This window comes from Chiloscyllium punctatum, chromosome 9 (assembly GCF_047496795.1).
Source record: "Chiloscyllium punctatum isolate Juve2018m chromosome 9, sChiPun1.3, whole genome shotgun sequence".
NCBI classification, from domain to species: Eukaryota; Metazoa; Chordata; class Chondrichthyes; order Orectolobiformes; family Hemiscylliidae; genus Chiloscyllium; species Chiloscyllium punctatum.
The window spans coordinates 6,036,770-6,060,993 of NC_092747.1; the positions used below are offsets into that span (position 1 = coordinate 6,036,770).

Sequence of the window (24,224 nt, forward strand, 5' to 3'; positions counted from 1 at the left end):
GAATGAGTCTGAGATGATGACTTTGAGTCTACCGTTGCTTGTTGTAACAGCCCGTCTGTTTTATTAATCTCCTTTAGGGAAGGAATTCTGCCAAATTTACCATATGGGACTCCAGACCCACTGCAATGTGGCTGTCTTACTGTCTGGGCAATCAGGGATGGGTTATAAGTGCTGACCCAGCCCACAACACTCCCACCATTCAACCTGCTCCCTTTCGAAAGCCTTTATGAAGACCTGTCCTGGCAGATCCATGATTCCTAATAAAGGGCTTTTGCCCGAAATGTCAATTGTCCTGCTCCTCAGAGGCTGCCTGACCTGTACCATACTCTTGGTTCTGATCTCCAGCATCTGGAGTCCTCACTTTCACCTAGACCCATTATTATAGCCTATACCTGATCCACCCAATCTTTTCTTCCTATCTTGATTCTATATTTACTCCTTGTTCAGTCTCTCCCAACTTACATACTTATGTTTCTCACACAGTCATATCTGGCTGAAACATGAACTGTTTCTTTCTCCACAGACGCTGCCATACCTGTTGAATTTCTCTAGCACTTTTGGTTTTTATTCCAGTTTCAAGTATTCCACAGTATTTTGCTTTTGTGCCAACCTGAATCAGTTATTTTACACTGACCATAAGAAACAGGAACAGGAGCAGGCCATTCAGCCCCTCCAGCCTGCTCCACCATTCAATAGGTTCATGGCTGATCTAACTTTCTTCACATCCACTTTCCTGCCCTTTCTCCTAAAACTCTTGATTCCCTGACTGATATAACTTTCTCTATCTCAGCCTTAAATATACACAAGGACTCTGCCCCCACAGCTCTCTGTGACAAGGAGATCCAAAAACTCTCAACTTTCTGAGAGAAGAAATTCCTCCCCATCTCAGTCTGAAATTGGTGCCCCTTTATTCTGAGACTGTGCCCTCTGGTCCTAGACTCTCCCCTGAGGGGATACATCCTCTCAGTATTTACCCTGTCAAACCCCTTAAGAAGGAGAAAGTGAGGACTGCAGATGCTGGAGATCAGAGCTGAAAAATGTGTTGCTGGAAAAGCGCAGCAGGTCAGGCAGCATCCAAGGAGCAGGAGAATCGATGTTTCGGGCACAAACCCTTCCTCATTCCTGAAGAAGGGCTTGTGCCCGAAACGTCGATTCTCCTGCTCCTTGGATGCTGCCTGACCTGCTGCGCTTTTCCAGCAACACAAACTCCTTAAGAATCCTGTACGTTTCAATTAGATCACCTCTCATTTTTCTAGACTCCAGGGAGTAGAGTCCCCACCAGAGTCTGTCTCATGCACTCACCAGCTGACAGTTTATCAATGTCAACGTAGAGACGGAGAACAGCAGATCCTAAAACGAAGCCGAATGCTGGTCCCAGGACACTCACTGCAAACAAAATTCCTGTAAGAAGAAAGAGAGCAGTCAGGGAGTGAAATTCCTTAGCATTCAACAAAAAGATCACAGACTCAAAACAGAAATTGCTGGTAAAGCTCAGCAAATCTGGCAGCATCTGTGGAGAGAAATCATAAGTTGTAAAGTCATAGAGTCATACAGCATGGAAACAGACCCTTCGGCCCAACTAGTCCATGCTGAACATAATCCCAAACTAAAGTAATCCACCTGTCTGCTCCTGGCCCATATCCCTTCAAACCTTTCCTGTTCATGTATCTATCCAAATATCTTTTAAATACTATAACTGTATCGGCATCCATTATTTCCTCAGGAGGTTCACTCCACATGTGAACCACCCTCTGTGTAAAATATTTGCCTCTTATGCCTTTTAAAAATCTCTCTCCTCTCACCTTAAAAACTGCCCCCCTAGTCTTGAAATCCCCATTCTCAGGAAGAGACAACCACCATTAACTCTAGCCATACCTCTCATTATTTTATAAACTTCTATCAGATTACCTCTCAACTGCCTATGCTCCAGTAAAAAATGTCCCAGCCTTTACAATTCAAAGCTTCCATACCCGGCAACATCCTGGTAAATCTCTTCTGAACCCTTTCCAGCTTAATAATACCCTTCCTATAATAGGGAGACCCAGAACTGGATACAGTATTCCACAAGAGGCCTCATCAATGTCATGTACCACCTCAACATGATATCCCAACCCCTATATTCAAAGGACTGAGCAATAAAGGCAACCCTTTTTAATTACCCTGTCTATATATGATGCAAAATTTAAAGAATTTTGTACTTGCACCCCTAGGTCCCTCTGTTCTACAACACTAGCCAAATCCCTACCAATAATTGTATAAGTCCTACCCTTGTTTGTTGTACCAAAACGTAATACAAGCATTTTGTCCCTACCTTCTACCCTCTCCACATAATTGCTTAATTGTCCCCTGAAAGCCTTGATTGAATCTGCATCTCCCCCACTCTCAGGTAGTGTGCTCCAAACTCTAACCACTCACTATGTGAGGATATGTTCTCTCATGTCACTGTTACTGCTTTTGCTAATCATCTTAGAAGTGTGACCTCTGGTTCTCCATCCTTTCACCAATGGGAAAGATTTCTCCATATTTAATCTGTTTAGACCCCACATAACTTTGAACACATCGATCAAGTCTCCTCTGGAGCTTCCCTTCTCCAAGGGCAACTCCTGGCTTTTCCTTTCTATGAAACTGAAGTCCTCATAGTCTGTTAAGTCCCATCTGCACTTAAAAAGGGATAAATGTACTCAAAACTGAACCTTAATCCATGTGAGTATTTCAGACTATTGACATTATGAAATAAAAAGACAGCCGTATGTATAAGAGACGCATCATGTTTTCCTTTTCAAGTGTACACGGGGTTAAAAGCAAACTTTAAACCTGGTCAGTAGTCTGAGATCCTGGCATGTGGACTAGTCTGCTCTGAAGGCTACAGCTCTGAGACCATTAAACACCCTTGCAATGCAGGTAAAGAAAGAAATTATCTAACTCTGAGTGCTAGAAATCAACGAGCTAGCAAGTTTGTCAAAGTCAAACAGGAGTAAAGGGTTTCAACAAAGCTAAAAATCCTAAAATTAACAGTCAACAAACTGCTATTGACTCTTCATGAACAATTCAAAGTGACTGACCTGTATCTTTTAAATATGATCTTCCAAAGATTCACACAGAGTCGTAGAGTCATACAGCGGAAACAGATACTTTGGTCCAACCAGTCCATGCCAGCTATAATCCCAAACTAAACTAGTCCCACCTGCCTGAACTTGACGCACATCCCTCCAAACCTTTCCTATTCATGTGCTTGTCTAAATGATTTTTAAATGTTGTAAAGGTACCTTCATCCACCACTTTCTCTGGGAGTTCATTCCACATACTCTCTGTGTAAAAAAATTGCCCCTCATGTCTTCTTAAAATATTTCTCTTCTCACCTTAAAAAGATGCCCCCTAGTCTTGAAATCCCACATTCTAGGGAAAATACAGCTGCCATTCACCTTATCTAACCCCCCATTAGCTTATAAACCTCTAAATGGTCACCTCTCAACCTCCTATGCTCCAGTGAAAAAAGTCCAGTCTATCCAGCCTTTCCTTATAGCTCAAGCTCTCCATTCCTAGCAACATCTTGATAAATCTGTTCTGAACCCTCTCCATCTTAATATCCTCCCTATAACAGGGTAACCAAAGTGGACTCGTCCTCCAGAACAGGCCTCACCAATGTCAACATGAAGTCCCAACTCCTGTACAGGTAATCCCCACTGTTCGAAAGTTCGCATCACGCCACTTCGCTTTTAGGCCTTCATTAGTATCTGTTTTTGCTAACCAAAAGAAATCTGAAGAGGTTGTGGTTCTGTTCGCCGAGCTGGGAATTTGTGTTGCAGACGTTTCGTCCCCCGTCTAGGTGACATCCTCAGTGCTTGGGAGCATCCTGTGAAGTGCTTCTGTGATCTTTCCACCAGCATTTGTAGTGGTTTGAATCTGCCGCTTCCGGTTGTCACAGAAGCGCTTCACAGGAGACTCCCAAGCACTGAGGATGTCACCTAGACGGAGGACGAAACGTCTACAACACAAATTCCCAGCTCGGCGAACAGAACCACAACAACGAGCACCTGAGTTACAAATCTTCTCACAAAATTTGAAAAGCTGAAGAGGATTTTTGCTTTTACAAGAAAAGGCGAAAAGCTAAAATATCGTTCAGTGTTTGTTTTGCAGCGAGCGATTATAGAAGGAGCGTGCACCTCAAGTGGCGAGAGCAGCTCTGCCAAATGCCTTCCCGGGAAGTATTAACAGGTGACCCTCTTCCTCTCTCTCCTACACCCCAGTCTCCTGTACATCCCACCACCCCAACTTCCAACAACTCAGCCTAACATACCACCATCATCACCATCACCCCTCAGCCTTCCAGTGTGCTTGCTGTCTCCCCGATTCTGGTGAGTGAAACTACACTGTACATACATTATTTGTACTTTATATAGGCTATGTATTTATCATATCATTCCTGTTTTTACTATAAGTTAGTGTTAGTTTAGGTTCTGGTTGTTATTTGGTATGATTTGGTAGGTTATGTTTTGGGTCTGGGAACGCTCAAAAACTTTTCCCATATAAATTAATGGTAATTGCTTCTTTGCTTTACCCTATTTCGGCTTATGAAAGGTTTCATAGGAATGCTCCACTTTCGGATAGCGGTAGATACTGGTGTTCACAGGTACATGTTCAGAGTGAAAGCTTAATCAGCTTACCGAGATACAAAGGTGAGTTCCTATTGCTGGCAAAATCATCAACATACGATATCCCAAACGGCTGAATGGGAACACCTCCGATTCCCAGTAGTAACTGCCCAACTATTAGCAGCGAAAGCATGTCGTAACCACCGCTGCTTTCCTGCACACTGCAAATCTCACTCTTTAAATTCTGGTCCTGAGGCCTCAAGTGGCAGATATCAGAGGCGTTATTAACATTATCTGAAGGAATAAAACAAAGGTTATTTTGAATTAAATTAGTGACTTTGTTTTAAATACCTCTACTAATATAACAAAAGATCTTTAGGCAGTTCATAGGAATGTTGTGACATATTAAAATATCAGCAGCAGGAGTAGGCCTTTGGGCCTTAGAACCTGCACCTCTATGCAGCAATGTGATCATGGCTGATCATCTAACTCAGTCCCCTGCTCTCACTTTTCCTTCATAGCCTTTGATCTCTTTAGCTCTAAAATCTAGATCTATACTGTACCCTATCAAGGCCTTAAGTCCTTTCTAAAGAATTTGACATTAAAATCCAGATGAGGCCTAAGCAGTGATTTCTGAAGTTTCCCTTACGATTTCCTTATCTTGTTGACTCAGTCATCATGTTGGCATGCATACCAGCACAAATATTTTCACCACAATGGGTTTACACAAGCCATGGCAGCCAGGTGTGTCTGAAGGAGATAGCATTTTGTCTCATTGCGTGTATTCACTCATTGGATGTGGGTGTCGCTGGCTGACCCAGCATTTATTTCAGGTTCCTAGTTGCCCCTTGAGAAGGTGGGGTATGAGTTGCCTCTTGAACCGCTGCAGTCCGCTTGCTGTAGGTAAACCCTCAATGGGAGGGAGATGCAGGATCTTGACCCAATAATACTGAAGGAACAGCGACATATTTCCAAGTCAGGATGGTGAGTGGCTAGGAGGGGAACTTGCAGGGGGTGGTTTGTGACCATGTTTCTGCTGCCCTTGTCCTTCTAGGTGATGGTGCTCATGGCATTGGAAGGCACTGCTGCTGTCAGGAAAAAGCTGAAGCCAGGCGAAAACAGCTAAAGGAATGCACTGCCCCACCCACCCCCTGCTATGACCACCTTCTGCCCCAAATGTAACAGAACCTGTGGAAGCTACATCGGTCTGTACAGCCATCTATGGACTCACCCTGAGAGAGTGACTAGATTCCCTACAGTGCGGAAACAGGCCCTTCGGCCCAACAAGTCCATACCGACCCTCCGAAGAATAGCCCACCCAGACCCATTTGCCTACTCCCTACTAATGCACCTATCACTAACAGGCAATTTAGCATAGCCAATTCACCTGACCCGCACGTCTTTAGACTGTGGGAGGAAACCCACACAGTCACAGGGAGAATGTGCAAACTCCAAACAGACAGACGCCTGAGGCTGGAATGGAACCCAGTTCCCTGGCGCTGCAAGGCAGCAGTGCTAACCACTGAGCCACTGTACTGCCCAGTGGAAGAGAGTTGTCCTTGTCTGTGAAGGACCACCAATGAAGATGATGTTGGAAGCTACTGTCTAAGGAGACTTGGTGAGTTGCTACAGATGGTATACACTGCTGCAATTAAGCATAAATGGTGGACAGAAGGAATGTTTAAATCTGAATTCAAAAGCCTACCCTTACATTTTGCATCATATTTTCCCATCAACTTCCATCAAGAGGGTCCTTTAGTTGAAAAGTAATCTGGAGAAACTGCCCATTAAGTGTTTAGACACTGCTTGATTAGGGACAGCCAGCACGGATTTGTGAAGGGTAGGTCTTGCCTTACAAGTCTTATTGAATTCTTCGAGGAGGTGACCAAGCATGTGGATGAGGGTAGAGCAGTGGATGTAGTGTACATGGATTTTAGTAAGGCATTTGATAAGGTTCCCCATGGTAGGCTTATGCGGAAAGTCAGGAGGCATGGGATAGAGGGAAATTTGGCCAATTGGATAGAAAACTGGCTAACCGGTCGAAGTCAGAGAGTGGTGGTAGATGGTAAATATTCAGCATGGAGTCCAGTTACAAGTGGAGTTCCGCAGGGATCAGTTCTGGGTCCTCTGCTGTTTGTAATTTTTATTAATGACTTAGAGGAGGGAGTCGAAGGGTGGGTCAGTAAATTTGCCGATGATACAAAGATAGGTGGAGTTGTGGACAGTGAGGAGGGCTGTTGTCGGCTGCAGAGGGACTTAGATATGATGCAGAGCTGGGCTGAGGAGTGGCAGATGGAGTTCAACCCTGCCAAGTGTGAGGTTGTCCATTTTGGAAGAACAAATAAGAATGCGGAATACAGGGTTAATGGTAGGGTTCTTGGTCAGGTGGAGGAACAGAGGGATCTTGGGGTCTATGTACATAGATCTTTGAAGGTTGCCACTCAGGTGGGTAGAGTTTGTAAGAAGGCCTATGGAGTATTATCGTTCATTAGCAGAGGGATTGAATTCAAGAGTCGTGAAGTGATGTTGCAGCTGTACAGGACTTTGGTTAGGCCACAGTTGGAGTACTGTGTGCAGTTCTGGTCGCCTCACTTTAGGAAAGATGTGGAAGCTTTGGAGAGGGTGCAGAGAAGATTTACCAGGATGTTGCCTGGAATGGAGAGTAGGTCGTACGAGGATAGGTTGAGAGTTCTCGGCCTTTTCTCGTTGGAACGGCGAAGGATGAGGGGTGACTTGATAGAGGTTTATAAGATGATCAGAGGAATAGATAGAGTAGACAGTCAGAAACTTTTTCCCCGGGTACAACAGAGTGTTACAAGGGGACATAAATTTAAGGTGAAGGGTGGAAGATATAGGGGAGATGTCAGGGGTGGGTTCTTTACCCAGAGAGTGGTGGGGGCATGGAATGCGCTGCCTGAGGGAGTGGTAGAGTCAGATTCATTGGCGACCTTTAAGTGGCATTTGGATAGGTACATGGATGGGTGCTTAATCTAGGATAGAAGTTCGGCACAACATCGTGGGCCGAAGGGCCTGTTCTGTGCTGTATTGTTCTATGTTCTATGTTCTATGTTCTATGTTCTACATAAGAACTCCTTAGACATATAAAACCAGTTTCAAGGTGGGAAATACTCACTTGTGGTGGTGCGATCGTATGTATATTTTCCCATGATGAAGTGGGGCAAGGCCATAGTGAATGCAGCAACACTAACAAGGATACCCCCGCAGCCAATCAGACGGGGGCGATGAACCCGACTGCCAAAGTAACTGACAAACACAATAAACACAGCACTTCCGATCTGAAATGACAACATTAGAACCTCATAATGAAGAGAAAAGGGGTTCAAGACCCACCAAAGCAGTTGGATGATTTTAAATTCAATTAATTTATAAATCTAGAATTAAAACACTGGACTCATCAACAATGATCATTTATAGTAATGAAACTATTCTTGTTGTACAATCCCATCACTAATGTCCTTTAGGGAAGGAAATTCGCCATCCTTATCTGGTTGGCCTACATGTGACTCAAGACCCACAGCAATGTAGTTAATTCTTAACTGCCCTCTGGGCAATTGGGGATGAGGAATAAATGCTGAAATTAGCCAATTGCAACCATTATTGATTGTATGAAGAACACATCTGCCTCACTAATGCCCTTCAGGGAGGGAAATCTGCTGTCCTCACCTAGTCTGGCCTACATATGACTCCAGACTCACAGCAACGTGATTATCTCTTAACTACCCTCTGAAATGGCCAAGCAAACCATTCCATTGTAAGGAGTTTCCCACCATCTGTGCAGGGGTAATTAAGGATGGGTATTAAGGCATGTCTTAGTCAGGACACTGGTATCCCTGGAGCGAATGAGAAAGCCCCTGGCTGATTCAATGGTAACTTTCAAGATATGGTTGGGGGGGGGGGGGGGGTGTGTGTTTCTTTATGTGATGCTGTCCATCCCTAATTGCCCAGAACCAGGAAATATAGTCTCAGAGGAGATGGAGTGAAATTACTTCACTCAGACAGTTATGGATTCTTTAGTTACTGTGTTTATTCAAGGTTCAATGGATTTTTCTTAGGAATTAAAAATAAGGGGATTGGATGAGAGGTGGTGTTGAGCTGGACTCATGATCCAGTTAAAGTAGTCTCAAGGGGCAGAATGGCCAACTCCAGCTCTTACACTCCAATATTTCTCTGACGTTGCACACTTACCTCATTCAAAGAGGACAGCATTCCTGAGGTCTGGCTGGAAAGTCCGAATCGTTTCTCAATGGTTGAGACAATGCTTTTCAGATACCCCGATACTAGGAGTTGGGAGAGCTGTAACAGTCCATGACATAGCACAAAAAACTATGGAGGAAGAGAGAACAGAAGGTTCAATGCGAATTAGATCCAGTACCAAATGTGGCTCTCTCTCCCAGAATCCCTCAGGCCCCAACTGGCTCCACTCCCCTCCTCAAGGAGTTCCCTGTGGCATGCTTCAACCTTCACGACCTCTGACCACACCATGCTCATTCCAGAGTTATCAACCCTTCTGGGATTATCAATTACCCCTGGAATGTTCAACTTTTCAGGAATGAGTTTGGAGAAAATTTACATGGAAAAATGTTAGGAGTGGCAAGGTAGCTCAGTGGTTAGCAGTATTGCCTCACAGCCACAGGGACCCGGGTTCGAATCCAGCCTCAGGCGACTGTGTTGGTGGAGTTTTCACATTCTCCCCGTGTCTGTGTGGGTTTTCTCCGTATGCTCCACTTTCCTCACACATTCCGAAGATATGCAGGCTAGGTGGATTGGCCATGGAGAATACAGGGACAGGGTTCAGGTGGGATGCTTTTGGAGGATCAGTGTGGATGCAATGGCTGAATGGCCTGCTTCAAGACTGTAGGGAATTCTATGAATGGTTGTCTTATAAGGAATGGGAGGAGAGTCTGGGTTTGTATCTACTGGAGTTTAGAAGAGTAAGAGGGGACTTGATTGAAACAAACAAGACCCTATAGGATGTAGGTTTGCTCACTGAGCTGGAACATTTGCTTTCAGACTTTTGTCACCATACTAGTAACATCATGAGAGAGAGAGAGAGAGGCAAGTGGTTATACATAGCTTGAGGGGCACCACTCCCATGGGGTAAGGGCGAGGAAGCAACCCTGCATGAATCACCACAACCAATATGGGATATTGACCTCACACTGTTGGCGTTATACCCATCCATATTTTAGCCACCAAATGAACTGAACCAACCAAACCCCAAAGGAGAATTCATTAGGATAATTTAAAAAGAGTTCTCTTCTTAAGTGTCCACTGTATAATTCGGTTTATTAATTGTACTCATTGGAACCCCATCAGAACACAGTGACAGTATATAAGTCCCTATTATGTAACTCACTAAGAGCTTTAATGCTCCAGTTTAGGATTTATCCATTAATTTGTTCAATGCAGCTCTTTCCCAACTTTCACAAACCATAAAAACCAAAACATGAAACACAAAGGGGTAACCTGGAGTTCATTGTCAGAATACCAGGGCTGATGGTTTATATGATCACATTTATGGCCAACCTTTTGTAATTCTAGCCCAGCACATAGCAGAGAGATGATAGTCTAGTGGTAATGGCATTGGACTAGCAATCTAGAACCTCAGGTTAGTGTGACATGGGTACAAATCAGGTCATAGCAGATGGTTAAGTTTGAATTCAACAAAACATTTGGAATTAAAAATCTAGTCAGATTGCCATAAAAATCTACCTGGTTCACTAATGGACATCTGCCATTAGTAACTTCAGACCTACTGCAATGTGGTTGCCTCTGGGCAACTAGGGATGGGCAATAATGCTGATCTAGTCAGCGATGCCCATATCCTATGAATGCATGAGGAAACTTGCATCTATATAGCACCTTTTATGTCGGGATAATCAAATATAGTTTGCTGCATTAGGATTAATGGACAAAGTGGTGCCTTAAAGGAGGAGAGAGGGAGGAAATAGAAAGGTTTAGGATGGGAATTCCAGAGCTTGTGATAAAGGCAGCTGAAGACAACCAAAAAAGACTCGAATTGGAGGATTGAGGAGGCCCTGGAGGGTTTGGGGAAGAAGGAGTTTACACAAAAGGAATGGATTTGAAAATAAATGAGACTCCTGAGACAGAGGCTTTGCCTGGAGCCAATGTAGATCAATGTGCACAGAGGGAGAATAGGAATTGGTAAGGATTGGCATATAAGCAGAATTCTAAATAAGCTCAACTAGGAGGCAGGTATAGACACACGAAGGAATAATATCCTACGACTCCCACACTCACCTTTATACTGTGAAACGGGTTAATGGCACATCTTCTGGGCTGTTCCTCAGTGTGACTGGGCTTTGATGCAGTTGTCGGAGGCCCAGTCATCCCCATCTTCAAGGTCAGGTATCTCTGTTCCGGGAGAAAGCCATACAATTTTCGGTTAGGGTGTTTGAGCTCCTGTCACTTGATTGCAACCACCAGCCAGCCAGCTTTACCCGTGGTAGAAAATGCATTATAAGCAGAAGTTATTTCAATGGCTTCAGAGTTAGATCCATAGTGTGCACGTTACACATTTCAATCAAACCCAGTCCTGTAATATGACAAAGTTCAACACATACGTCCATTTGTCTAATAATCAAGGAAAAGCAATCAGAGCAGAGGGAGACATTTAGATGTTTGAATCTTTTTCACCATTCAATCCATCCTGGCTCACGTACATAGCTGCTACGGTCAACAAAGCACAAAAATGCCTCCATTTCCTCAGGAGGCTAAGGAAATTCAGCATGTCAATTTTTATCAATTTTTATAGATGCAACATAGAAAGCATTCTATGCGATGTACCTTGGCTTGGTATGGCAACTGCTCTGCCCAGGACTGTAAGAAACTACATAGAGCTGTGAGCGCAGCCCAATCCATCACACAAACCAACCTTCCATCCACTGACTCTATTTATAGTTCCTGCTGCCTTGGGAAGACAATGAACATGATCAAAGACCCCTCCCACCCCGGTTATAACCTCTTCCAACCTCTTCCATCAGGTAGAAGGTACAAACTCTTAATCACACGCACCAACAGATTGAAGAACAGCTTCTTCCTCACTGTTTTAGACTTTTGAATGGACCTCTCAACTTTTAAATTTAAACGTTGATCTCTCTCATTGTGCACCTTCTCTGTAGGCCATATTATATTCTTCACTTTGGTCTATTGCCCTAATGAACTTTGTATGGTCTGACATGTCCATGCTGTACACAAAACAAAACTGTCCCGAGGTACATGTGACAATAATATATCAAATCAAACTAATAGGATTGTCGCGAACAGCTATTTCAAACCCATGGATATCTGGTTCCATACCCCTACATAGCCTTATTTAACACAAATCCATCAATCAGATTTTGCAATTTTCAATTGAGTTCTCTTACCCCATCCCACTCAGTCTGGAGCTCTCTGGAGACAGGGGCAAGGAATGGTCCAGATTTTCACACCCCTCCTTTGTGTGAAGACATGATTTCTGATAAAGCCCCCCTTAACTGCCTGGTCCTCATTCTCAAGTTACATGCTGCACCAGAAGAAATAGTTTCCCTGCATCAAAAGTCCTTAAATCTGGAATTGAAAGCTCATCTCAGTCACGGTGAGCCATCATCAATTGCCTTAGGAAATGTCACCAATGCCCCTTCAAGAAAGGAAATCTGCCATTCTTACCTGGTCTGGTCTACATGTGACTCTGGAACTCCAGCAACATTGACTCTTAACTGCCCTCTGAAATGACTCATTACTCAACGGGCAATTAGGGGGATAAATGCTAGCCTTGCCAACAGTGCCCACATCCCCATGAAAGGATAAACAAAAAAGAAATCAGGATCTGGGAACATTTTCCTTCACAAAGAAGATCATTCGTTAAAATTACACAGGAAAAGTTTACAGATATCAGTTTCAGGTTAATAACCACACTCTTTCATTATATCAAAACAGTGTTGTAAGAGATTTTATCATCAGAAGGATAATGATCCTTTTGTATGAATGAATGAATTTGGTGCTTATTAACTTGTGACTATGAAGAATTGTTGTTTTTCAGCTTACGTCACTGTACAATGATCAGTTCTGGGCACTACACCGCAAGAAGTGTGTTTTAGCTTCAGGGAAAGTGCAGTGCAGGGACATCAGAATAATACAATCGGTTGAATTATAAGGACAACTTGCATTGCATTCCTTGGGTATAAAGGAGATCTAATCAAACATTTTGAGACAATTAAATGATTTGAGAGGGTAAGTAGAGAAATGCATCCCTTTGATGCCAGGAATGTGGGCAGAGGAGATGCACTCTTACCTCCAGAGTCCTCCCAAATCAGAAGATGCTCCATACAGCACTGGCATTCAGATTGCAACGTATAGACCCTCGGATGGATATACATGGATGTATACGTACAGCTCAGGGAGATCACTGGTTAAGACTAAGGGTTGTCGGGGAGATGTGCTATCAGGTGAGAAACCCAGAAGCGGTGGAATTTTCACTGTCAGCGTTGGGAATTTCGCTTGTGTCCCACCTGCTCTATGAGGAGCCCTGTGAAGACACTTGGCTTTCCTTGAAACTGCTCTTGCTTTTCTTGTAAATGCCTGAGGAACCTGGCTGTCCCAGGCCTGAACCTGTCAAACAAGTTAAATCAGAGGCTTTGTGCGTCACAAACTGAATGCCTGCCCATTAATTGCCTAGCGTCACCTCAGTGATTCCCAGAAAATGACACATTGGAGTCATCTTCTGTAACTTCAGACAAAGAGGTAGTAGTTGGGACGGTTTTCTACACAGAAGAGAAAGCTGAGGAGACCTGGTTTAAATATTAACAAAGAAACACAGAAGATAGGAGCAGAAATAGGCCATTCGGCCCCTTAAGCCTACTTAACCGTTCAATGTGATCATGGTTGATAATTGAGCTGAATACCCTGATCCATTTCCCTCCACCCCACCAAATCCCTTGATCCCTTTAGCCATAAGAACGATATTTCTTGGCCTCAGCCACCTTCTGTAGTACTGAATTCCACAAGCTCACCTCTCTCTGGGTGAAGGAATTTTCTCTCATCTCACTCCGAAAAGGTTTACCCTTAATCAATGACCCCTGATTCTGGATCCCCCCACCATTGGGCACATTCTTCCCTGTCACTCTAACCTGTCTAATCCTGTTAGAATTTTATGGGTTTCTATGAGGTTTTCCCTCATTCTTCTAAACTCCGGTGAACACAGTCCTAACTGACTCAATCTCTCCTCATAAATCAATCCTTCCAGTCCAGGAATCACCTTTGCTGCACTCCCTCCATAGCAAGAATATCTTTCCTCAGACAAGAAGACCAAACTGAACTCAGTATTCCAGGTGTGGACTCATCATTGCCCTGTACAATTGCAGCAAGACATCCCCATTCCTGTACTTGAATCTTCTCGTTATGAAGACCATCATATCCCATTTGCCTTCCTCACTACCTGCTGCCCCGGCATTGCTTACTTTCGGTGATTGGTGCACAAGGACACCCAGGTCTCATTGAACATTCCCCTCTCTCAATTTACAGCCATTCGAGTAATTACTTGCCGGCCTATTTTTGTTACCCAGGTGGTTGACCTCACATTTATCCCCATTATACTGCATCTGCCAGGCATTTACTCACTCACTCAGCCTGTCCAAATCACATTGCAACACCTCTGCATTCTCTTCACCCAGCTTTGTCTCATCTGTGAATTTGGAGATTTCACATTTAGTTCCTTCATCCAAATCATTAAGACATCCACTGGCTCACCTGATCAACTCTCCTTGTTACATCATTGAAGAATTCCAGTAGGTTTTCAAAATCATGTTGCATTTGGGCAGGGTAGATAGGCAGAAACTGTGCCATTCACAAAACAATCAAGAACTTGAAGGCACTGATTTAATCAGTAAAAGTGATTTGAAGAATAATAGAGTAAAGCTCCCTCTATACCATTCCCATCAAACATTCCCAAGACAAGGACAGTACAGGGTTAGACACAGAGTAAAGCGACCACTACATTGTCCCACATCAAACATTTTCAGGACAGGGACTGCACGGAGTTAGATACAGAGTAAAGCTTCCTCTAAACTGTTCCCATCAAACACTCCCAGGATGGGGACTGCACAGGGTTAGATACAGAGTAAAGCTTCTTCTACACTGTTCCCATCAAACACTCCTAGGACAGGGACTGCATGGGGTTCGATGCAGAGTAATTGACCAAAGTGACTTGAGGAAATCCTTTCTCACACAGTGAGTGATTAGGATCAGGAATGCACTGGCTGAGAGTGTGGTGAAGGCAAATTCAGTTGACAATACAGTATGTGCATGGCTCATTTGGAGAGCTGGTGCAGATATGAAGGGCCAAATGGCAGTCATGCCTTAATGGTTCTGGGACTCTGTTTCCTGATGTACAATGGAATGTTTCCCCCTTTAACCATTCCACTGGAACAGCGCAGAAAGGGAATTGCACCTCTCTGGTCAACATCGAGGACTGAAGGGCCTGTACTGTGCTGTAACATTCTATGGTTTGTGCGTTGTACCATAAGACTGTAAGAAATAGGAAGACAAGTAGGCCATTCGGCCCCTCCAGCCTTCCTAACCATTCAACAGGATCTTGGCTGATCCGACATTTCTCAAGTCCATTTTCCTGCCCTTTCCCTGTAACCCTCGATTCCCCGACTGATCAAGAATTTATCGATTTCAGCTGTAAAAATGTGCAAGGACTCTGCCCCCACAACTCTCTGTGACAAGGAGTTCCAAAGACTCTCAACCCTCTGAGAGAAGGAATTCCTCCCCATCTCAGTCTGAAATTGGTGCCCCTTTATTGAGGGGAAACATCCTCGCAGCATTGAGACTGAACATCCACAGATCTCCCTTGTACTAAATTCCAAAAATTCACAAGCCTTTGACTGATGACATTTCTCCTCATCTCAGTCCTACATAGTGAGTCACTTGTGGTATACCATCATAGATTCCCGACAGGCGGGGAATCAGGCCATTTGGACCATCGGGTCCACATCAACCCTCCGACAAGCATCCCACCCAGTCCCACCCCTTACTCTATCCTTGTAAAACCCCACATTTCCTGAGGCTAATCCATGTAGCCTGCACATCCCTGGTCACAATGGACAATTTAGCATGGCCAATCCACCTAACCTGCACATCCTTGGACTGTGGGAGGAAACTGGACCACTCAGAGGAAAACCACCCACTCAGGAAGAATATGCAAACTACACACAGACACTTGCCTAAGGTTGGAATTGAACCATGTCCCTGGCACTTTGAGGCAGCAGTGCTAACCACTGAGCTTCTGTGCCACCTCTAGATTCCTCAATCCAGAGAAACTTTGTCTCAGCATCAACCTTATTGATCCCCTTCAGAATTTGAATTCCTTGGATTTTTAGAAGGAATTTGATCAGGTCCTACACATCAGGTTTCTAAATAAGATAAACAGTCCTTGGTTTGAACATAGAACATTGGTGATGGATTGGCTCACTAACTGAAAGCAAAAGGTTGGTATAAATGGGCATTTTGCAGATGGTAACCCATAACTAATGGCATGCCACAGGGATCACTGCTTGGGCCACAATTATTTACAGTATATATTGATGACTTGGAATGAGGAAAGTGTATGTACTGTCATCACGTTTGTGGGTGACACTAAAATAAGTGGAAAGGGAAGTGGTGAGCAAGAATCTGCAGAGGCATTACAGTCAGGTTAAGCGAGTGGGTAAAATATTGGCAAATGGAATTTCGCATGGGGAATTTGAGGTTATGAACTTTGGCAGGAAGAGTAGAGAACCTGAATGTTACTTGAATGGACAAAGAAAGCAACCACACCGAGGAATGTGGGAGTCCCTGTGCATAAAACGCAAAAGGCTAGTATTCAAGCTCCATGGGTAATAGGGAAAGCAAACAGAACGGTCAAAGGGAATGGAGTATAAAAGGCAGGAAGGCTTTGTTAAAACTACACAAAGCACCAGTCAGACCACAGTAGGAAGACTGAGAACAGTTTTGGGTCCCTTATCTAAGGAAAGATATAGTGGTGTTGGAGACAGTCCAGAAAAGGTTCACTCTGCTGATCCTGGGGATGAAGGGACTGTCTTGTGGGGAGAGGTTGAGTAGATTGGGCTTGTACGTATTGGAATATGGGAGAAAGTGAGGACTGCTGATGCTGGAGATCAGAGTCAAACAGTGTGCTGCTGGAAAAGCACAGCCGGTGAGGCAGTATCCGAGGAGCAGGAGAATTGACGTTTCGAGCATAAGCTCTTCATCAGGAATTGGGGGAGAGGGCCAAGAGGGCTGAGAGATTAATGGGAGGGGAAAGGGCTGGGGGAAAGGTAGTTGGAAGCACGATAGGTGGATGAAGGTAGAGGTGATGGTGATATGTCGGAGAGGAGAGTGGAGCAGATAGGTGGAAGGGAAGATGGACAGGTAGGACAGTTCAAGAGGGCGGTGCTGGGTTGGAGGGTTGGATCTGGGATAAGGTGGGCGGAGGGGAAACAGCCCCCATGGCCAACCTCTTCATTCCTGATTAAGAGCTTATGCTCGAAACATCAACTCTTCTGTTCCTCGGATGCTGCCTGACTGACTGTGTTTTTCCAGCATCACACTCTTCAACTCTTATTGGAATATAGATGGTTGAGAAATGTTATTGATACCTACAACATGCTTAGTGTCTGCAATAGGTTGTTTTCCGTTGTGGAAGAGTCTAAGACCAGAGAGCATAATCTTAGAATAAGGGACAACATATTTCAGACAGACTTGGAGAGCAACTTCTTCTCTCAGAGGATAGTCAATCTGTGGAATTCCTTACTACAAAGGGCTGTCGAGGCTGGGTCATTAAGAATATTCATTGCTGAGACAGACATGTTTTTAATCAGGAAGGAAATCAAGGATTATGGAGAAAAGCCATGATCTCATTAACTGGTGGAGCAGAATTGATGAGCCGAATGGCCTATTTCTGCTGTAATGTCTTACAGTCTTTTCCAATTACACCAACTTTAACTCTGAAGGCCTCATCAACTCAATCCTCCCTCTACACTGTCCCCATCAAATACTCGCAGGACATGGACAGCATAGGGTGAGATACAGAATAAAGTTCTCTCTGTACTTTCCCCCCCATCAAACTCTCCCAGGACAGGGGCAGTACAGGATTAGTTACAGATTAAAGCTCCCTCTATACGTCCCCCCCATCAAATACTCCCAGGACAGGGACAGTACAGGGTTAGTTACAGAATAAAGCTCCCTCTATACTTCCCCCCCCGCCCCATCAAACATTCCCAGGACTGGGACAGTACAGGGATGTTACAGAGTAAAGCTACCTCTACACTGTCCCCATCAAACATTCCCAGGACAGGGGCAGCACAGGGTTAGATACAGAGTAAAGTTCATTGCTCTAAGGTCAATTTCAATGCAGTTATTAAATTGTAAACTTTCCTTAACTCTGCCCTGCTGAGTAGATTAGTATTGCTATAGTAACATTATGAACAGCAAACAAATCCCTTCACAATAGTGTCACGAATGGATTAAAATACATACAATACCGTAAGACATGGGAACTGAAATAGGCCATTCATCCCAATGAATCTGCTCCATTACTCAATCAGATCATGAGTGAACTGGTTGTACTGAACTCCAGTGATCTGGAGTCTATTTTAAAGGCAAGAGCACTGATAAAGTGGCATTTCCCCAGTCATGTTGGACTTGAGTCATTACTAACTGAATAACCTCTCTGCCCTTTTGGTTTCAGTCACTCCTTTCTTGGAAGTTCATGAGTACGTTTGGGAGGGTTTTGGATACCTGGATAATTGGGGCTCATTCTGGGATAGGTGGGACCTCTACAAATAGGAGAGTCTACACCTGAACCACAGGGGTACCAATATCCGGGGGGGTTGAGGTGGGAGATATTTGCTAATGCTCTTCGGGAGGATTTAAATTAATTCAGCAGGGAGATGGGAACCCTAAATTGTACTTCCAGGGTCGAGAAGGTTGAGAGTATTGAGTTCAGAAATGAGGTTTTAAGGTTGCAAGAGTTCACCGACAAGCAGGAAGGTGTTTTGAAGTGTGTCTCCTTCAATGCCAGGAGCATCCGGAATAAGGTGGATGAACTTGCAGCATGGGTTGGTACCTGGGACTTCAATGGTGTGACCATTTCGGAGACATGGATAGAATAGGGACAGCAATGGCTGTTGCAGGATTTAGATGTTTCAGGAAGAATGGAGAAGATGGTAAAAAATGAGGAGGTGTGGCATTGTTAGTCAAGGACAGTATTACAGTGGCAGAAAGGACTTTCGAGGACTCGTCGACTGAGGTAGTGTGGGCTCAGATTAGAAACTGGAGAGGTCAGCCTTTTGGGAGTTCCTATAGCCCTCCGAATAGTTCCAGAGATGTAGAGGAAAAGATAACAAAGATAATTCTAGATAGGAGCAAGAGTAACAGGGTAGTTGTTGTGAGGATCTTTAACTTTCCAAATATTGACTGGAAATACTATAGTTTCATTACGTTAGATGGGTCAGTTTTTGTCCAATGTGTGCAGGAGGGTTTCCTGACACAATATGTAGACAAGCCAACAAGGGGCGAGGCCACATTAGAGTTTGTACTGGGTGATGAACCCAGCCAGGTGTTAGATTTGGAGGTAGGTGAGCACTTTGATGATAGTGACCATAATTCATTTATGTTTACTTTAGCGATGGAAAGGGATAGGTATATAAAGTAGGGCAAGAGTTATTGCTGGGGAAACGCAATTATGATGCAATTAGGCAAAATTTAGGATGCATAGGATGGGAAAGGAAACTGCAGGGGATGGGCACAACTGAAATGTGGAGCTTATTCAAGGAACAGCTACTGTGTATACCTAACAGGCAGGGAGGAAGTGGTCGAGTGAGGGAGCAGTGGTTTACTAAAAAAGTTGAACCTCTTGTCAAGAGGAAGAAGAAGGATTGTGTTAGGATGAGATGTAAAGGCTCCGTTAGGGTGCTTGAGAGTTACAAGTTAGCCAGGAAAGACCTAAAGAGAGAGCTAAGAAGAACCAGGAGAGGACAAGAGCAGTCGTTGGCACAGGATCAAGAAAAACCTAAAGCTTTCTATAGATATATCAGGAATAAAAGAATGACTAGAGAAAGATTAGGGCCAATCAAGGACAGTAGTGGGAAGTTGGAGTCCGAGGAGATAGGGGAAGCGCTACATGAATACTTTTCGTCAGTATTCACACTGGAAAAACACAATGCTGTCAAGAAGAATACTGAGTTACAGGCTACTAGTCTAGATGGGATTGAGGTTCTCAAGGAGGAGGTGTTAGCAATTCTGGAGAGTGTGAAAGTAGATAAGTTCACTCGGCTGGATGGGATTTATCAAAGCATTCTCTGGGAAGCCAGGGAAGAGATTGCAGAGTCATAGAGATGTGCAGGACAGAAACAGACCCTTCAGTCCAACTTGTCCATGCCAACCAGATATCCCAATCTAATAGAACATAGAACAATACAGCACAGAACAGGCCCTTCAGCCCACGATTTGTCCTAGCTTAAGCACCCATCCAGGTACCTATCCAATTGCCGCTTAAAGGTCACCAATGATTCTGACAAATCTAGTCCCAGTTGCCAGCACCCAGCCCATATCCCTCCAAACCCTTCCTATTCATATACCCATCCAAATGCCTTTTAAATGCCGCAATTGTAACAGCCTCCACCACTTCCTCTGGCAGCTCATTCCATACTCATACCACTCTCCTCTCCCTTCGAGCCAGTTCTGTATCCAAATGGCTAGTTCGCCCATATTCCAGGAGATCTAACCTTGGTCACCAGTCTCCTACAGAGAACCTTGTCGAACCCCTTAATGAAGTTCATATAGAAGTTCACATCTACCGCTCTGGCCTCATCAATCCAGAGCCTTTGGCTTTCACCTTTATGTCGAGATTGATGACAGGAATAGTGCCAGTAGACTGGAGGATAGCAAACATTGTCCCCTTATCCAAGAAGGGGACTAGATACAACCCTGGTAATTATAGACTAGCGAGCCTTATTTCAGTTGTGGGTAAAGTGTTGGAAAAGGTTATAAGGGTTCAGATTTATAATCGTCTAAAGAGGAATAAGTTGATTAGGGATAGTCAACACAGTTTTGTGAAGAGTACTTCGTGCCTCACAAACCTTATTGAGTTCTTTGAGATAATGAGCAAACATATGAATGAGGGTAAAGCGGTTGATGTGGTGTATGTGAATTTTAGTAAGGTGTTTGATACGGTTCCCCATGGTAGGCTATTGCACAAAATATGGAGCAATGGGATTGAGGTGATTTAGCGGTTTGGATCAGAAATTGGTTGAAAGAAGACAGAGGGTGGTGGTTGATGGGAAATGTTCATCCTGGAGTTCAGTTACTAGTGGTGTACCGCAAAGATCTGTTTTGGGTCCATTGCTGTTTGTCATTTTATAAATGGCCGAGATGAAGGCATTGAAGGATGGATTAGTAAATTTGAGATGACACTAAGGTTTATGGAGTTGTGATCAGTGCTGAAGAATGTTGCAGGTTATAGATGGACATAGATAAGCTGCAGAGCTGGGCTGAGAGGTGACAAATGGAGTTTAATTCAGAAAGGTTTGAGGTGATTCACTTTCAAAGAAGCAACATGAATACAGTGTACTGGGTTACTGGTAAGATTCTTGGTAGTGTAGATGAGCAGAGAGATCTTGGTGTCCATGTACGTAAATCCCTGAAACTTGCCAACCAGGTTGATAGGATTGTTATGAAGGCATACAGTGTGTTCACCTTTATTGGTAGAGGGATTGAGTTTTGGAGCCATGAGGTCAAGTTGCAGCTGTACAAAACTCTGGTGTGGCCACACTTGGAGTACTGTGTAAAGTTCTGGTCACCGCATTATAGGAAGTAGTATCATAGTCATAGAGATGTTCAGCATGGAAACAGACCCTTCCGTCCAGATATCCCAACCCAATCTAGTCCCACCTGCCAGCACCCAGCCCATATCCCTCCAAACCCTTCCTATTCATATACCCATCCAAATGCCTCTTAAATGTTGCAATTGTACCAGCCTCCACCACTTCTTCTGGCAGCTCATTCCATACCCGTACCACCCTCTGCTTGAAAAAGTTGCCCTTTAGGTCTCTTTTATATCTTTCCCCTCTCACCCTAAACCTATGCCCTCTAGTTCTTGACTCCCTGATACCAGGGAAAGATTTTGCCTATTTACCCTATCCATGCTCCTCATAATTTTGTACTCCTCAATAAGGTCACCCCTCAGCCTCCGACGCTCCAGGGAAAACAGCCCCAGCCTGTTCAGCCCCTCTCTATAGCTCAAATCCTCCAACCCTGGCAACATTCTTGTAAATCCTTTTTGAACCCTTTCAAGTTTTACAACATCTTTCAGATAGGAAGGAGACCAGAATTGCACGCAATATTCCAACAATGGCCTAACCAATGTCCTGTACAGCCGCAACTTGACCTCCCAACCCCTGTACTCAATACTCTGACCAATAAAGGAAAGCATACCAAATGCCTTGTTCACTATCCTATCTACCTGCGACTCCACTTTCAAGGAGCTATGAACCTGCACTCCAAGGTCTCTTTGTTCGGCAACACTCCCTAGGACCTTACCATTAAGTGTATAAGTCTTGCTAAGATATGCCTTTCCCAAAATGCAGCACCTCACATTTATCAGAATTAAACTCCATTTGCCACTTCTCAGCCCATTGGCCCATCTAGTCATGATCCTGTTGTAATCTGAGGTAACCTTCTTCGCTGTCCACAAGATGGAGGATGGAAAAATTTCTGGCTGTAACAGCTGCTCTGTTTTTGAGGTATTTTAGGTGTTGGAGGTGATTTGCTTGAATTCCAGGAGTACCAATACTGTTTTACATGCTGTTGCATTGCTTTGGAACTTTGAAAAAAAAAGTGCGTGGAAGCATTGGAAAGGATTCAGAGGAGATTTACTAGGATGTTGTCTGGTACGGAGCGAAGGTATTATGAGGAAAGGCTAACAGATTTGAGGCTGTTTTTGTGAGAGAGAAGAAGGTTGAGAGGTGACTTAATTGAGACATGCAAGATAATCAGAGGGGTAGATAGAGTGGACAGTGAGAGCATTTTTCCTTGGATGCTGATGGCTAGCACGAGGGGACATAGCTTTAAATTGATAGATATAGGTTAGATGGCAGAAGTAGCTTCTTTATTCAGAGAGTAGTAAGGACATGGAATGCATTGCCTGCAACAGTGGTAGACTTGCCAACTTTAAGGGCATTTAAATAGTCATTGGATAAACATATGGATGAAAATGTAATAGTGTAGGTTAAATGGGCTTCAGATTGGTTCCACAGGTCGATGCAACATCAAGGGCTGAAGGACCTGTACTGCGCTGTAATGTTCTATGTTCTATGTTTGTACTCTCCCATATCAAAGAGCGTTTGAGATTAAACCACAAGCAGGGGTAACATTACAATAGATGTAGTGGAGTACCTTACAACGTCAGAGTCCGCAGACAGACGGAGTGGGGGAAATACACTCCCACTACTTTCAAAAAGGGGAAAAATTAAATCTATAGTCTGCTTACAGACAGGCAGTGAGAACAGGCAGAGAGATTTATTCTAAAACTCCATCTGTCTGTAACAATAGGCATCAATAAATTCCACGTCTGCATTCAAGAACTGATTTAAAAAATGGAAAGAGCTACCACAGGGTATGTTTGAGCTAAAAACAAGTTGATTTGCATCTAAGGGGAATCTAGATAAACTCAGGATGGAGACAAGTTTAGAAGTGCTCATTGCTGAGCTAAATTAAGACAATTTGGGTTGGGGAAGGAGGATTTTGTGTGTGGTATAAGCTAATGGCTCTGACAGCGTTAATATCAAATTTGTAACAGTTTCACGCAACCTGATATCACACAATCGGATGTTAGTCTGGCACAAGGAATAAAACAAACAACTTACAGATGCTGGAAATCTGAACAAAAAGCAGAAATTGCTAGTAAAACTCAGCAGGTCTGGCAGCTTCTGTGGAGAAAGAAACAGAGTAAACATTTCGGGTCTAGTGACCCCTCTTCAGGATTGGGCTCAAAACATTAACTCTGTTTCTCTCCCCACAGATGCTGCCAGACCTGCAGAATTTCTCCAGCAATTTCTTTTTTCATTTCAGTCTTGTACAAGGTCCTGTTGGAAATAGGTATGAAATGCCTCGCTGCTGATAGTTGTAATTACACCGAATCAGTTAATCTCGGCTGTATTTATTGCTAATGTGCAATAAACAACACCTTGTTACGTAAGACAAGTGCCTTTTTCTCTGAAGCCTTGATAGCGGGCTATCCTCTACCGCTGATAATTACATACAAAGAAGGAAGAACAATACAGCACAGGAACAGGCCTGAGGCCCTCCATGCCTGCACCGACACGTTTTGCCCTTCCATATTAAAGCTGTCTTCACTTATAGGATCTGTATCCCTCTATTCCTTTCCTATAGATGTACTCATCCAGGTGCTTCTCAAATGCTGCAATTGTGTCAGCTTCCACCACCTCCTCTGGTAGCAATTCCTAGGCACTCACCACCCTTTGTGTGACAAACTCACCTCGCACATTCCTTTTAAACTCACTCCCCTGCACCTTGAACCTTTGTCTCCTAGTAATTGACCTCTCTACCCTC

At 43.9% G+C, this 24,224-nt stretch overlaps 1 protein-coding gene across 3 annotated transcripts in view; it reads right to left on the reverse strand.

Moving 5' to 3' along the window:
• slco2b1 (solute carrier organic anion transporter family, member 2B1) overlaps positions 1–24,224 on the reverse strand; it is a 95,629-nt gene that overhangs the window by 35,947 nt on the left and 35,458 nt on the right. For 2 of the 3 annotated variants that reach the window (XM_072576783.1, XM_072576781.1), the window contains exons 2-6: positions 10,875–10,988; positions 8,799–8,936; positions 7,726–7,888; positions 4,665–4,886; positions 1,303–1,401 (exon numbers count right to left, since the gene is read on the reverse strand). In XM_072576783.1, the coding sequence (XP_072432884.1) occupies positions 1,303–1,401; positions 4,665–4,886; positions 7,726–7,888; positions 8,799–8,936; positions 10,875–10,970 (718 nt within the window). In that variant the 5' untranslated portion in view covers positions 10,971–10,988. Of the gene's footprint in view, positions 1–1,302; positions 1,402–4,664; positions 4,887–7,725; positions 7,889–8,798; positions 8,937–10,874; positions 10,989–12,906; positions 13,042–24,224 lie in introns of those variants that run through there. The other variant, XM_072576784.1, reaches the window with a different exon arrangement.